We start from the raw sequence: 12,841 nt of genomic DNA, 5'->3' as shown, positions 1-12,841 counted from the left end.
AAAACCCACTCATGTAGTCATGGCTTGGCTTTTCTGTCACAAGTGTATATAAAACACCACCTTCTAAGATGCTACTATGGAGATATGGCAGCCAACAGGTGTTGGATGCTACTTCCTATAATCTTTACCCTAACCTAACATAATCCTGGTAATCGTGTTGGTGGGGTGGGTCAACAAAAACACTGCCTTGTAGCTCTTCCTACTTGTAATTCAAGTCACACGTTGACATTAGCTGCTAGAAATGCCGTTGAGCAATATGAATTTCGAGATGAAGGTCAAGTAGAAAGTAATTTTCTCATCAGTGCAGCAGAGTGAGTAAACATTTGCTTCTAATTGCTACACGAAAAGCCATGAAGCCTATCGTATATAAAGTGTATGTAATGGTTAATAATTCACGTGTTATTGTTTTACTTTAAAGGCAGCAGCCAGCTCGCAACTAGAAACACAGCTTTGTTTTTTGTTTTTTACAGGACACAACATCCATGAAAGCGTAACCAGAAAGTGATTCAGCTTTATTGTACACGGGTGTCAGATCAGGAAATTAAACTGCTCCTGCCTTATTGGTACAGAGGCAAGGGCATATGCATAGACGGGATGAGATGTGTGTCAGGGTGAGCGTGAAGTCCGGCTGGATCAAAAGAGCCAGTAACAGTGGTTCACTACCATTATCCCTCACATGCAGGCCTGCTGTGATGGATGTCACTGTCCTCTTTGGTCCTCAGCGATACAGATTAAGAAAAAAGGGGAGAAAACAAGGGAGGACTGAGGTGAGGTGAAGGAGGGAGAGAGAGTGGGAGGAGCCAGCCCTGACTGCAGCAGAAAAATGAGTGAGCGGAGGGAAAAAGGGGGAGGGCAGAGTGGTGATGAGGAAACAGTGAAGGATTTGGAGGAAGGGAGAGAGACAGAGAGAGAGAGATGGGAAGAGAAAGAGAAGGGGAGGGGAGGCAGCATCTGCTTGCTGCAGAGCCTTTCATTGATAAAGTAGCACCGGAGTGAGCCAGAGGACTGCAGCTGGACTCATCACACACACGCTTCATCATGCTTTCATTCATATACTTCGCGAGACTTCCTCTGTGCACCCACCCACAGTGCACCTCAAGTCTTTGCACCAGTGAGGATGCACACGCTCACCCAATAATCACACAGTGACATGCTCTTTATTTAACAACACCATCGCCTCAGACTTGCTTCTGTTCTCTGCATCCTATTTTTGGGAATGTAAGCTTAGCCCAGAGAGGGACACTTGTAACTGGGAGTTGTTGGTGTTGGTGGTGCATCTGATCTGGGACCGGGCTTCGGAGGAGTCTCCGGACAACAACAAATAAAAAAAGACAGGCTGCAGCAGGATCGGGGGAAACCAGCCAGCGCAACGGCATAAAGGTAGGGATGGAGAAATTAGGCATTCATCCAGACTTGTAGAACCGTGCTTAAACACATCCATCTTGTAAATACACTCGTGGATGCACGTGTAAACTTCACACACAGCTGACATTCACTGAGATGCTGAGTGTGGGGTGCTGTAAACAATGCTGTTTCCTGCCCACATCAACAGGAGCCGGTGTATTTGTCTCTCCATCTCTTTCTTTTCTGTGAATTTCTCACTTTCTTCAGCCCGTCTTCATCTCTGTTCTGACAGGTTGGTTTTGAGGTAATCTCATTCATATCACAGTGTCTCACCCTCAAGTTTTTGGTCCATCTGCATCCTCCTGCTGCCTCTCGCTCTCCTCTTGCATCTCAAATCTTCCTCTCATCGCAGAGGCATCACTCCTGCTTTCGTTCCCGTATTGAACTCTTTCTCTTGCTTTCTCCCTGTCTGCCAGTCTGCCCGTCATCCTGGGATCTACAGAAGCAAGCGGTGTGCCGGTGTCGGCCATGAAGCTGGTTAATGGGGGAGGAGGAGGCAGCGGAGGAGGAGGAGGAGGGGGAAGCAGTGGCGTGGGAGGTGGAGGTGGGGGAGAGAAAACTGCCTTCTCCTTTAAGAAGTGCTCTGCCTTCCAGTTTGTCAAGAGAAAGGTGAGTTTGGATAACAAGCAACATTTTGGTGGGGGTGCATCTTTGTGCCTACACATGAGCTGCATATTGGTTGTGAGAGGTGGTGACACAGAGCCAGAGTGTGTGTGTGTGTGTGTGTGTGTGTGTGTGTGTGTGTGTGTGTGTGTGTGTGTGCAAACCAGAGATGATGTCATTGTGAAGGCTAAGCCGCTCTAATCAAGCGTAAGATTGGACTCCCTGCTTGTCTGTGTTTACAGCGTGTGTTAGGTTTTTATCTTTTTTTGCTTGCGTGTTTGTGTATTCCAAAACACTGTTGCACTTCGGGACCCACAAGTGTGTGTTGTGTTGAAATCACTGAGTGGAAGAGAGGTCCTGTGGTTAGGATCTAGTCAGCATATCCTGGGTTCTGCTGCAGTGCTGCCACAAGGCTCATTACTGGTGTGTAATGTTGATGGTTCGTATTAAATGTTTTCTGTGATGATTTGTTTGTGTAGGTCTAATGAATGTGTGCCCTGGCTTTTATGAAAGCATCACTTAAAACTGTACTCAAAACTCAAAACGGTACTTAGGTCTCACTGTCTAATAAGGTTCACCTCACAAGGATACATTATAACTGTCACCCTCACTAGAGGTCAATAAATCAGAATTATGCATATTGCATATTACTGTTAAATTGCAGAATAATTACATCTGTGGGCTGCAGAACATCTGCAAGACTTTGCATTGCATATTTCAGACTATCATAGCTATATGTTGTAAAACTCAAGTTCTAGCTAAATAAATAATTGAACAAATAAATCTGTACTCATTAAGTTATTACATTTAATGGGGAACTAAACACAAAAGTGAACAACACCTCGTTCTCCTTCTTCTTTCAGCTGCTCTCTTTAGGGATCCCCACAGCAGATAATCTGCTTCCTTCCATCACTTCGTCCCTAGCATCTTCTTCTGTCACACCATCCCTCTGCGTGTCCTCCTTCGCTACATCCATGAATTTCTCTCTTGTCTTCCTCTTATTCTCCTGCCTGGCAGCTCTATATTTAACATCCCTTTGTCCAATATCCCTCCTCTGCACATGTCCAAACCATCACAGTCCCCACTCTCGTTTCTACACTCCTGTCCTTCTTTCTCTCTCACTGCCTCTAAACATGCCTTCCCTCCCTCTCCTACTCTTTTGTATTTGTTCAGCAGTAGCGCACTATCCACTGGGCCCCTGCTGGTCAACTGCATTGGTTTCAGTCATCGTCAACCCAGGCTTCAACCAGTATGCAGTATGAAAAGCTCATTCTTATTTCATTTTTGCACCAGTTTTATACCGAATGCCCTTCCTATCTGCACTAGCCTAAACCTCGCTTAAAACAATAACGAATATATTACAACAAAAGTTTGTACCACACTTTTTCAAGTTTTATAACTGATTAATTATTAGTAAACCAGTCATTAGTTGTAGCCCTAAGAAACTAGCGGCAAGATTTACTAAATGGGGCAAAACAGAAAAAAACACACATAATTCGTTTTATGGGTGATTTACAAATGTTGTACTGTTTTCTAAACACAAGCACAGAAGGTTCACTTCGACATCAAGCACAAAAATAAAACGTGCTTTTTATCTGCATTACATATCAGGACAGTTATCAGTAAATTGCATGTCACAGATGTTAATAAATCCGTTTGCATACTTGATTGCATCTTGAGAAATGACCGTGTATGACTGCCGCAGCTTTGTTAGATTTCGAAAAGTCACTGTATGCTGTAATCTGACTAAAACATGTCAATCTTAAAAACAAATTTAATTATGCTCCCTGAATAATTTGCAGTCGATTTACATGAGATCAAAACACAAAACAGCGCGCGGTGCCTGCAGGCCATAACAGGAAGGATATGACTAACATTACTTCCCGCTTGTGGAAGAGAGGTAATGCACTCAGTCAATAATCACATTGCTGCTTTGGGGATACAACAGAACTTTTTTTTATTTTTTTATGTAGTAAAATAATTCAAATGACAAGTTAAGGGCTGATTGCAGCTGTTATTTACTTCATGTTGCCACAATTTCAGCCTTAGGCAGCGAACATCTTCCCAGATAGCAACAAATCAGCAACAATCACTTAAGCTCTTGATTCATATCAGTTTCTTATCCGCTGGGTTACTGGATAGATTTACATACATATCTGATCTGATTGTGTCACTGCTGTGTTTTTATTTTGTTTTTTGGTTGTTGTTTTTTTACTCAGAATATGAGTGGTCCAAAATGTCTGTGCTGGCTCAGATGGAGTACAGTATGGTGTGGATTACTGATGAATCGCCTGGTGAATAAGGACAGATTGCATTAACACCCACACACACACACAACTACGCATGTACTCCCACAGGCGCTCTATGCTGCAATGAATTTCCCACAGAGTATCTATCGATGTAAACTTAACATTTTTCTTTTCAATTTTTCCAAAATGGTTTCAATTTTGGCTTCCCTTCTGCTCCATCCAAGCGATGATAAAAAATAAAATAAAAAAAAAGAACCTTGCAGAACATTCCCGAATCCCGGTTGATGTTATTGCTGCCCTTCAGGGTTTATTTATTTCTCTAATTGCTTCAGAATAATCCTAATTGCATAATAAGGAAAGCATGAGTCCAAACAGAGCCTTGGGTCATGCAGAACAAGGAATAGAAATGTAAAGTCAATACAGCTGCATTCTGCATGTAACTGTACTTTTATCTGTCACTGTATATTTGAACATTTACAACTTGTTACACAGGAGCAAATACGTAACAGCGATGATGTCGTGCAGAGCTTTTCAGTGATCCAAACAAAAGCTAACATTTTCACGTTCCAATGAGCGATGGATGACTGTGTTTTTGTGCCAAATTCGGTGGATTCAGCACCTATAATTAGTTTCACTGTCAGCGCGGCGCAGTGAACAACAGGTATGACAGAACACTGTTTGATCTGTCACATTCCGTTACCTCTTTGAACCTGATCTCAAAAACAACAAAGGGAAAACTCATGTAATTAGATGGAACTCCAATCACGTGCAGCCAGTTCATGACTCGCGATGTGTGAAGAAGCTTGTGTTGCTTTCTTATTTTAGGTGTGCGTCATCCGTTTTCTGTGGCAGCCCTACAGCAGCTGGCTTGTTTTTGTGTTGACCTGCTGGAGTGTTTTTCCAAGTCTGTTTTCTCTTCGACCCGACATGCCTTGACAGGCTGTCGAGGCCGCCCTTCGACTTAGGCGTTCGATCTCAGCGTGTGTGCTGTATGTGTGTGTGTGTGTTACTGCATTTTGGACTCTGTGCTGCTCAGCTGCCACAGGCTACAGCCCTGTGGTGTGTGTTTTCTAAATTTTCGAGTCACGCAGCAGGATGAAATTTCACAAGGTTCCTCTCACTGTCAATCTCCTTCTGTTTCTGTGTCTGTTTATCGGTTTCCTCTCCACTTTCACCAAGGTTTTTTTTTGTTTCCTCCACACTCTCACACACACTCTCACACACACACTCACACACACACAAACGTAAACACACCAGTGTTTCCTGTAAGTGACAGTGCTTCTCTGGTCTTAGTCACTGAAGGAGCACGGTGTGTACAGTATGCATTGTTCTTGCGTGCACCGACTTGTGCTGCGTTTGTTGACAGCATAAGGGTAATAATTAGAACACGTGCTCATGACATGAATGCATGAAGGTTTGACTTGTGGTACTTCATCACAAAAGCACACTTGAAGACTGATGTTCTCCTCAGCTTTTACGAAGTATCGGTGAAGCAACACTGGTGTTGAAAAAAGACACGAAAGCCAAAAACATACCCGGGAGTAGACAAACAAGACTGTGCTTTCATTCTTCATCAAAGACAGACTCAACATCATACTTTGCGCCATCAGATGTCTTTGTGTGTGCTTGCATGTGTGTGTGTAATACATATATGTCATCGTGTGAGTGCACCCCCTCTGATTAATGTGTGGCAGAGTGGAGACACAATCTGTGCCTCTCATAAGTGCATTGTGTGTATCTCATTCTAGCCAACATGTAATCATGGATAAGATTACAAACAGCTGATGATGAGTTGCAGCTGGTAAGGTGTGTGTGTATATGCACTGTATGCACATTTGCGTCTGTGGAGATCTTGCGCTGTTACCTTTAACAACAGAGGAAGAAACTGAGATGTTATAAGTCAGATCAGAGCATTTTTTTTTCTTATTTAGAATAAATATTGTTCTTTTTTTCCTGTGCAGGTACGGAGATGGATGAGGAACCCGAAAGTGAGTGTGGAGAAAGCTCAGGGGAAAGGCCTCCTTTACTCCTGTCCAAAGTGTCCGCTGGCTGAGGACCTGTGGTACACCCACTTCCCATCACCGTATGGCTGCTGTCATTATGCAGGACTGCAGGGTGGCCTGTATTACCACCAGGAGCCCTGCTCACCTTGTCCTGCAAATGGGCAAACGAGTGGCCATGAAAAAAGCAAGGGCTGCAAGGTAAATGGAAAAACAAACAGTCGCTAATCGTGAATTCTACTTTGGACTTCCAAGCTATTAGCTATTAGTTCACTTTGGTAATTTGACTACAGAGAAACTGTATCAGAAGAATCTAGTTTGGTAAATAAAAGCTACTTAGAAGAAATTTAAAACTAGAAGAAGTAAAAAAAAAAATGGCAAAAGACACATTTCAGCAAAAAATTTCAGCTTGACTGAGTTACAGCAAAGGTCCAATGTTTTTCACAGGTCACACATTTCAAAAGTGCAAGTAATATTAGCTTTTGATTTTTGGTCTCACTCTGGCCTGTCATATATTTGCTTATTCAATGTGATATTTGGAAAGTTTGTCCATGTTGATGTCACTGTGTGAATAATGAACAGAGCTCACCCTTTTGCACATGCAGTACACAAAAGTCAAATTTCTGACCGATGAAGGGACTGCCTGTACGTGGACAATGAACAAAAGTACTGTGCCACCTACACATTATCCCAACAGGGGCTGTGCTTCCATGGAAAGCAATGCCATGAAGTTAGTGCTGGAGGAGGTTTGGAACTGCTTAGTTATCGAGTCACCAGTGTGACTTTTATGGACTATGCTGCTCATCACTCTGCAACTTTCCATGGTCTCCCACTGAATTGCTGTGGTTCCTAAATAGTTCCTCTTTGTAAAAAAAATTTCTTTTTAACTGATCAGACAAAACTTGAACTTTTTGGAAGTTTTGAGCTGGTGTCTGGTGTAAAACTAACACAGCATTTCATAAAAAGAACATCATACCACCATTGAAACTCGGTGGCGGTAGTGTGATGGTCTGGGGCTGCTTTGCTTCTTCAGGAACTGAACGACTTGCTGTAACTGATGGAACCATGAATTCTGCTCTTTACCAGAAAATCCTAAAGGAGAATGCCTGGCCATTGAAGCTCAAGTGCTTCAAGGGTTATGATCCAAAACACACCAACAAGTTCACCTCTGAATGCCTCAAAAAATAAATAAAATGAAGGTTTTGGAGTTTACTATATAAGCCAAGACGCTTTAACATGACCTTAAACAGGCTGTTGATGTTCAAGAGTGGGCTAAAATTCTCCCACAGCAATGTGAGAGATTATTCCCCAGTTATCACAAAAGCTTGATTGCAGGCTGTTCAGGCTAGGGTGACACAACCAGTTATTAGGCTTAGGGGGCAATTACTTTTTCACACAATAGGTGAATCATAATTTAAGAACTACAATTTGTAATTCCTGCAGCTTTTTGATTTTTATCGATTATCGTACCACGCAAAGTCAAGGAACAAAACCAGCTGTGTGGAACTTTTTGGGCTTGTGCCACTAAATAAGTCATTGTTTACTTATGACCCATTACTTTGACTAGCTTTAGATTAAGTGTGCGCTTTCAACACATTATGGGGACATTTGGGGAAATTCAAAGGATTTAATGTATTTATTCTAGATCTAAAGAGAAAAAAAATGTTTCCACATTTGAAAATCTCATAAATCAATTTTCTGAGCACCAAATTCTAGTGTCAGTTCAACAAGAATGATTTTCTGCCCCACAAAATTAAAAGTTAATAAAATTCCAATATTTGTCTTTAGCTTACAGAAGGGAAAAAAAAACATTTTTAATCTTGAATTTAAATAAAATATGTGTGAAACGGTACAGCCATTACAAGAAATAAGAAAAATCATCACCATCTGTAGACAAACTAAATTGGATTAATGTCTCTGTCACATAAGCTTTATTCGTACATGTGAACAAATTGTTAATTTAAAGAGAAAGCGAGAAGTTAACGAGAAGAATGTGACCTATTTCATGGTAAGGGAGAGGCCGCCCACTCACCTGGTGCCTTTTCACCTAAAATCTCCTCATGCCTGCAGCAGGAAGCATATCCTCGATACACTCCAGAACATCACTTGACTCATTTCACTGATGTCCTACCGAAGGCAAACAAACCAAATTAGGCTTTAGAAGACTCTAGATAATATTGTGATCCTCATGTTTTCCCTTTAAGCTCCTTCACGAGTGCTGTTATGTAACATAAACAATAAGGCAACTGAAGAAAGGGGTGTTTTTCCAAAGTTCACCTTTGTTGTTGCTGTAAATTAGTGCAGGAGGCCTGCATTTAGCACAGAACGCGGATACTCTGTTAAAAATCTTTACCAAAGAGGAAGTAAATTCACACCTGTGCACTGGAGGAAAAGTAACTGTCAACACACACGACTTGCCCAAACATGCATGGCAGGCCTTTTATGTCGATGCTGCTGCAGATGTACTTGGTTATGCAACTACGATTACAATAGCTATCCCACTGCCTATCAATCATTTTAGCCATCAGATGGTTCCCTGCTTGTGTGTTTTTCCAGACCCATGGGCATCAGTAGGGAATGAGTCATCACTATCCCACTGAGCTAAACTGTGTTTGTTGAGAAACCATGCTAAAGGTGTGTTTGGATATGAAACAGCACGCTATTGTTGCCCAGCACTCTATTCCCTTTCCTGTGTTGCTTTTTTGTTTCGCTGACTCTCCATCTATTCCACCTCTTGACCTCAAAACCAATAGATGTGTCTTCAGTAGTACTGATGTGTCTCAGCGGGTGTAATTGGTGTGTGCGTGTTTGTGTGTGGCTCTGGGGTTAAAGAGGAGGGGGCTCGGTGGTGAGTCACAGCTTGTTTATAGTGTAGTGTTTGAGCTGTGGTAGTTGTTCACATTTCAAACATAGTCGAAAATGGGTTTTGATCCAAGATTTAGTTCAATGATTGACAGCATGCAAACAGTAGCCCTTACTATGTGTCTCAATATGAGGGATTCCACCATTCGACTTGTTCTGCTATTGCCAAACACTACACAAACATCATGTTTGGTCTTGTTCCCGGCATACTGTGCTGTATCTTTGCACACTTTGTCCAAATACTTTACAACTCAGAGCATCAGGCGCAGCTTGCCAAACACTGGCAGAGCGTGATGCTTGTTCAACAAATGGAACACTGATAGAAACATTTCCCTCGCACGTCAAGCTCCCTGCTCTGTTCTCCAGGAGGCCAACTTCAGCCTGACTCAAATTTAAATGAGAAAAATCTTCACTATAAAATTTCAACAGCCCGTCAAAGCAAACAGCAATTTAGACAGCTCTCTCAGACTGGAACTTCAAAAAGTGGGATGATGACGCTGAGAGACTGCTGTCACTGCTGACACCAGATGATGGAAACGCTCTCGGGACACTTATCGCGGTCTGATACGTTGCTCCTTGTTCTTCGCTTTTTGTGCTCTGCATTGTTAAATATGAATGTTCAACTTTAGCCCGGCTTACTGCAGCTTTTCTCATTCAGAGAAGAGGCTTTTGAAACTGTTAATCTGCACTTGGCAGCAAAATATCATTGCAGTTGTTTGTTGCCAGATGAGCTGCGCTGAACTTGAATTAAAGTTTTAACCAACCCACAAGAGGCCAGAGCAATAAGTAAAATATGAACTGTGCAATATCTGAATTGATAAGTTTAGAAAAGGCAAAAGTTTAAGTGTTGTTCTCTCTCCAAGAGAGTCCTCGCTGACAGAATGCCCACCTCCTCTAATAACAAAGCATCAGTACCATTAAAAATGCAGGTAGCTCAGCTTGGCCTTGACACAGTGCGCTACATCACCTTCACCCCACCGCCACAGCGCCTGTGAGCGATGCTAAATATAGACCGAGCTTTATGGTGCTGATTATGTCATAAAGTGTGAGTGTGCTAAATTTATGACACAGCAGTTTTTATTGAGGGGCAATGAGGCTTACTGGAAGCAAGAGGAAGGTGGGGGAAGTGAATGTAAGAAAACAGAAGTGGAAAAAGGTGGAAATATAATAATATTGTTGGAGAGAAAAATAAAAAGGAGGGATTGGGGGAGCTGAGGGGAGGGGCACAAACAGAGGAAAACTGTGATAGAGAGAGAGATGAGAAGAGCTGAGAGGATAGTTTTATTACGAGATTGAAGATGAGGTCAGCGTTTGTGTCCCACTGCCAATGCATGAACAGAAATCAAAAGTATATAAATCCTCCTGATAAGGAGGGCCTGCACTGTCCCGTATACACAACAGCAGACGACCAGATACACTCACGAACACACACACCCGCACACACATTGCTAAATGCAAATACAGCTTTTCCACTAATCTCTTAAATCGAGCTTGCACCGTTCTTGATGAAGACTTAATGAAAAATGAAAACAGCGTGAACCTTTGGTGACTCCTGGTTGTCCCAACATGTGATTTCTCTCTCTCAGCTTATGATTTCATGAGTGCCTAATGTGCTTTATTCAGGTTTTCTCAGAAATCTTTGAAATTTCGTTATATAAATGGATAAAAAAACAAAAAAAAAACCAACTGTCCAAACTGTTATTTTCTAAGAATTTGACAAAAAATACAATTTCACAACGTGGACAATCTTATATAACTCATTAATATTTAAGTTTTATACTTAATCTTATCTCATTTAAAGGGCTAATCGTGAGTTTTAGCTCAGGGAACTTTAAGGAAGTACTGTGTTGTATTTATTCACAGTTTGGAAGAGTGACTCCTGGATTACCTTGACACTGAAAAAGTCTTTAAAACGGAATAATTCTTAAGCAAGTACTGGAGTTTTAAGGGGTCCCTTTTTTGTGTTTTTTGAAAAAGTGTATATTACGTCTGTGCATTGAGATTTGACTACATTTTGACTAACAGAAAAAACCCACATGCAATGTTAACTGCAGCGATGGCAGGATTGAGGATCATAACTGACCTCCATGAGCTAATTGTCAGCCACTGCTATAGAAGTGCATCTCATCCCTGTTGTTTCCTAAACCGTTCTTTCCTTCTACTTACTTGTCCTCTCGCAAAGCCCCTAACATTATACTGTATAAAATAATTACAGTTTAATAGTATAATATAAGAGCAATATATTGTCATTAATCACGAAAAGTAATGTATTACACATTACTTGTTACTTTTCTTAAAAGTAATGCTGAACGTTACCTAATTAGTAAGTTGTTACAAGACTTGTTACTTTCTCATTACTCCGTAAAATGACCTGAAAAGCACTGTCTCATGACTACCAGGTAATTATATAAACATATAGACTACTGTCCCACACACCAACACAATTCCCTATCCTAATGAGGACACACACAAGATCTCTCCTTCAGTTTTTAGGTTTGAGCACAAAGCTGACAAAGCAATCTTGGCTAGCTTAGCATTAGCATGCTGGTTGTGCAAATGTAAGCAAAGAGATAAATTTGTGTTAGCAGTATGATACAATTGCTCCATCCTGGATGCAGTTTCCACTTAACCTTCATGCTGTCCTTTTGTGCAATAAAAATAAAAGTAACGTCCACAGTCTTCAAAAGTTGTCTTGCTGGACCAACTTCCTGCAGCACCTGAACTAAAATCAGCTAACTGTAGCGCAAGTGCGCAGGAAGGAGAAAAGAGCATGTTTGTTTGATGTTTTTTTTCTTTCTATCCACCTGGTGCGCAGATAACTCAAGAATATACTATTATAACACAAGTTACAACATAATTGTAACTGTAATGTGATTACTTAATTTTGCACAATAATGCATTACTTTGTAACGCTTAACACTGTATATGACTTCATTTCTCATAAGAGAGGCTCTGATTTGCTCTGTGGGATTAGTGTTTAGTAATTTCCTTACATCCTGTTGCGGAAGCTGATCAGGTGATATTGTTAATAAGTCCATGTACTCAGTATGTTTTAAACACCAACCTTACCCAGAATCGCCTGGCCCAGTCTATTCCCTTTTCTGTTTACTGTCCAAAACTCATTCATGCAAGAGAAAGAGAGAGAGTGCATTAGACCAAAGTAGGAAGGAAGGAAGGAAAAAGCAAAAAGGATGAGGGCCGGCCGAAGGAATCCTGAGAGATGAGGGAAGTCAAGAAGAACAGTGATATTTATCTACGCTGATGCATCCCTGTGAGACAGGATTCACTATCCATTAACTCACAGCAAAGCACATTTCAAAAGGTTTCTTTTGAAATGTTCTCGGACCCAGAAAAAAGCCTCATTTGACAGTTAGTAAGCTCTTCTTGTTAATATTTTGTCAGAGTCAGCTAGATCATAGTGTACCTTTGTACCGGCCCAGATGATACTGGTGTCATCTGCATTTTAAAGCAAATGTCTCATGGGTCAGTTGGCCGTGACGTTTTGTTCTCCACAGAGGGAGGCGGTCTATCATAAATCTACCTTTTCTGTTCTCCTTTAGCAAGTGACAAGGCCCTGCGGGCTAAAGTCCTCTTCCACGAATGCTGATGCATTGTATCTGAGTCAGAGAAGGAGATCAGGGAGGAAGCATGATGCTAGAGTTAATTCCTTTGCAAGATCCTGTCAAGCGACTGTAGGGGTGATCACGAGTACAGCTGCATGTA

At 41.5% G+C, this 12,841-nt stretch overlaps 1 protein-coding gene across 1 annotated transcript in view; it reads left to right on the top strand.

Annotated features, from left to right (window-relative positions):
- Positions 1–906: 906 nt before the first annotated feature.
- sgk1 (serum/glucocorticoid regulated kinase 1) overlaps positions 907–12,841 on the top strand; it is a 35,385-nt gene continuing 23,450 nt past the window's right edge. The window contains exons 1-3 of the mRNA XM_005914346.3: positions 907–1,380; positions 1,821–2,013; positions 6,218–6,457. Coding sequence (XP_005914408.1) covers positions 1,873–2,013; positions 6,218–6,457 — 381 coding nt within the window. The 5' untranslated portion in view covers positions 907–1,380; positions 1,821–1,872. The remainder of the gene's footprint in view (positions 1,381–1,820; positions 2,014–6,217; positions 6,458–12,841) is intronic.

This window comes from Haplochromis burtoni, unplaced genomic scaffold (genome assembly GCF_018398535.1).
Source record: "Haplochromis burtoni strain Fernald_Lab_line unplaced genomic scaffold, NCSU_Asbu1 Contig_8, whole genome shotgun sequence".
NCBI lineage: Eukaryota > Metazoa > Chordata > Actinopteri > Cichliformes > Cichlidae > Haplochromis > Haplochromis burtoni.
The sequence above is the reverse complement of the archived record's forward strand: the minus strand, read 5'-3'. Positions and strand labels throughout refer to the sequence as shown.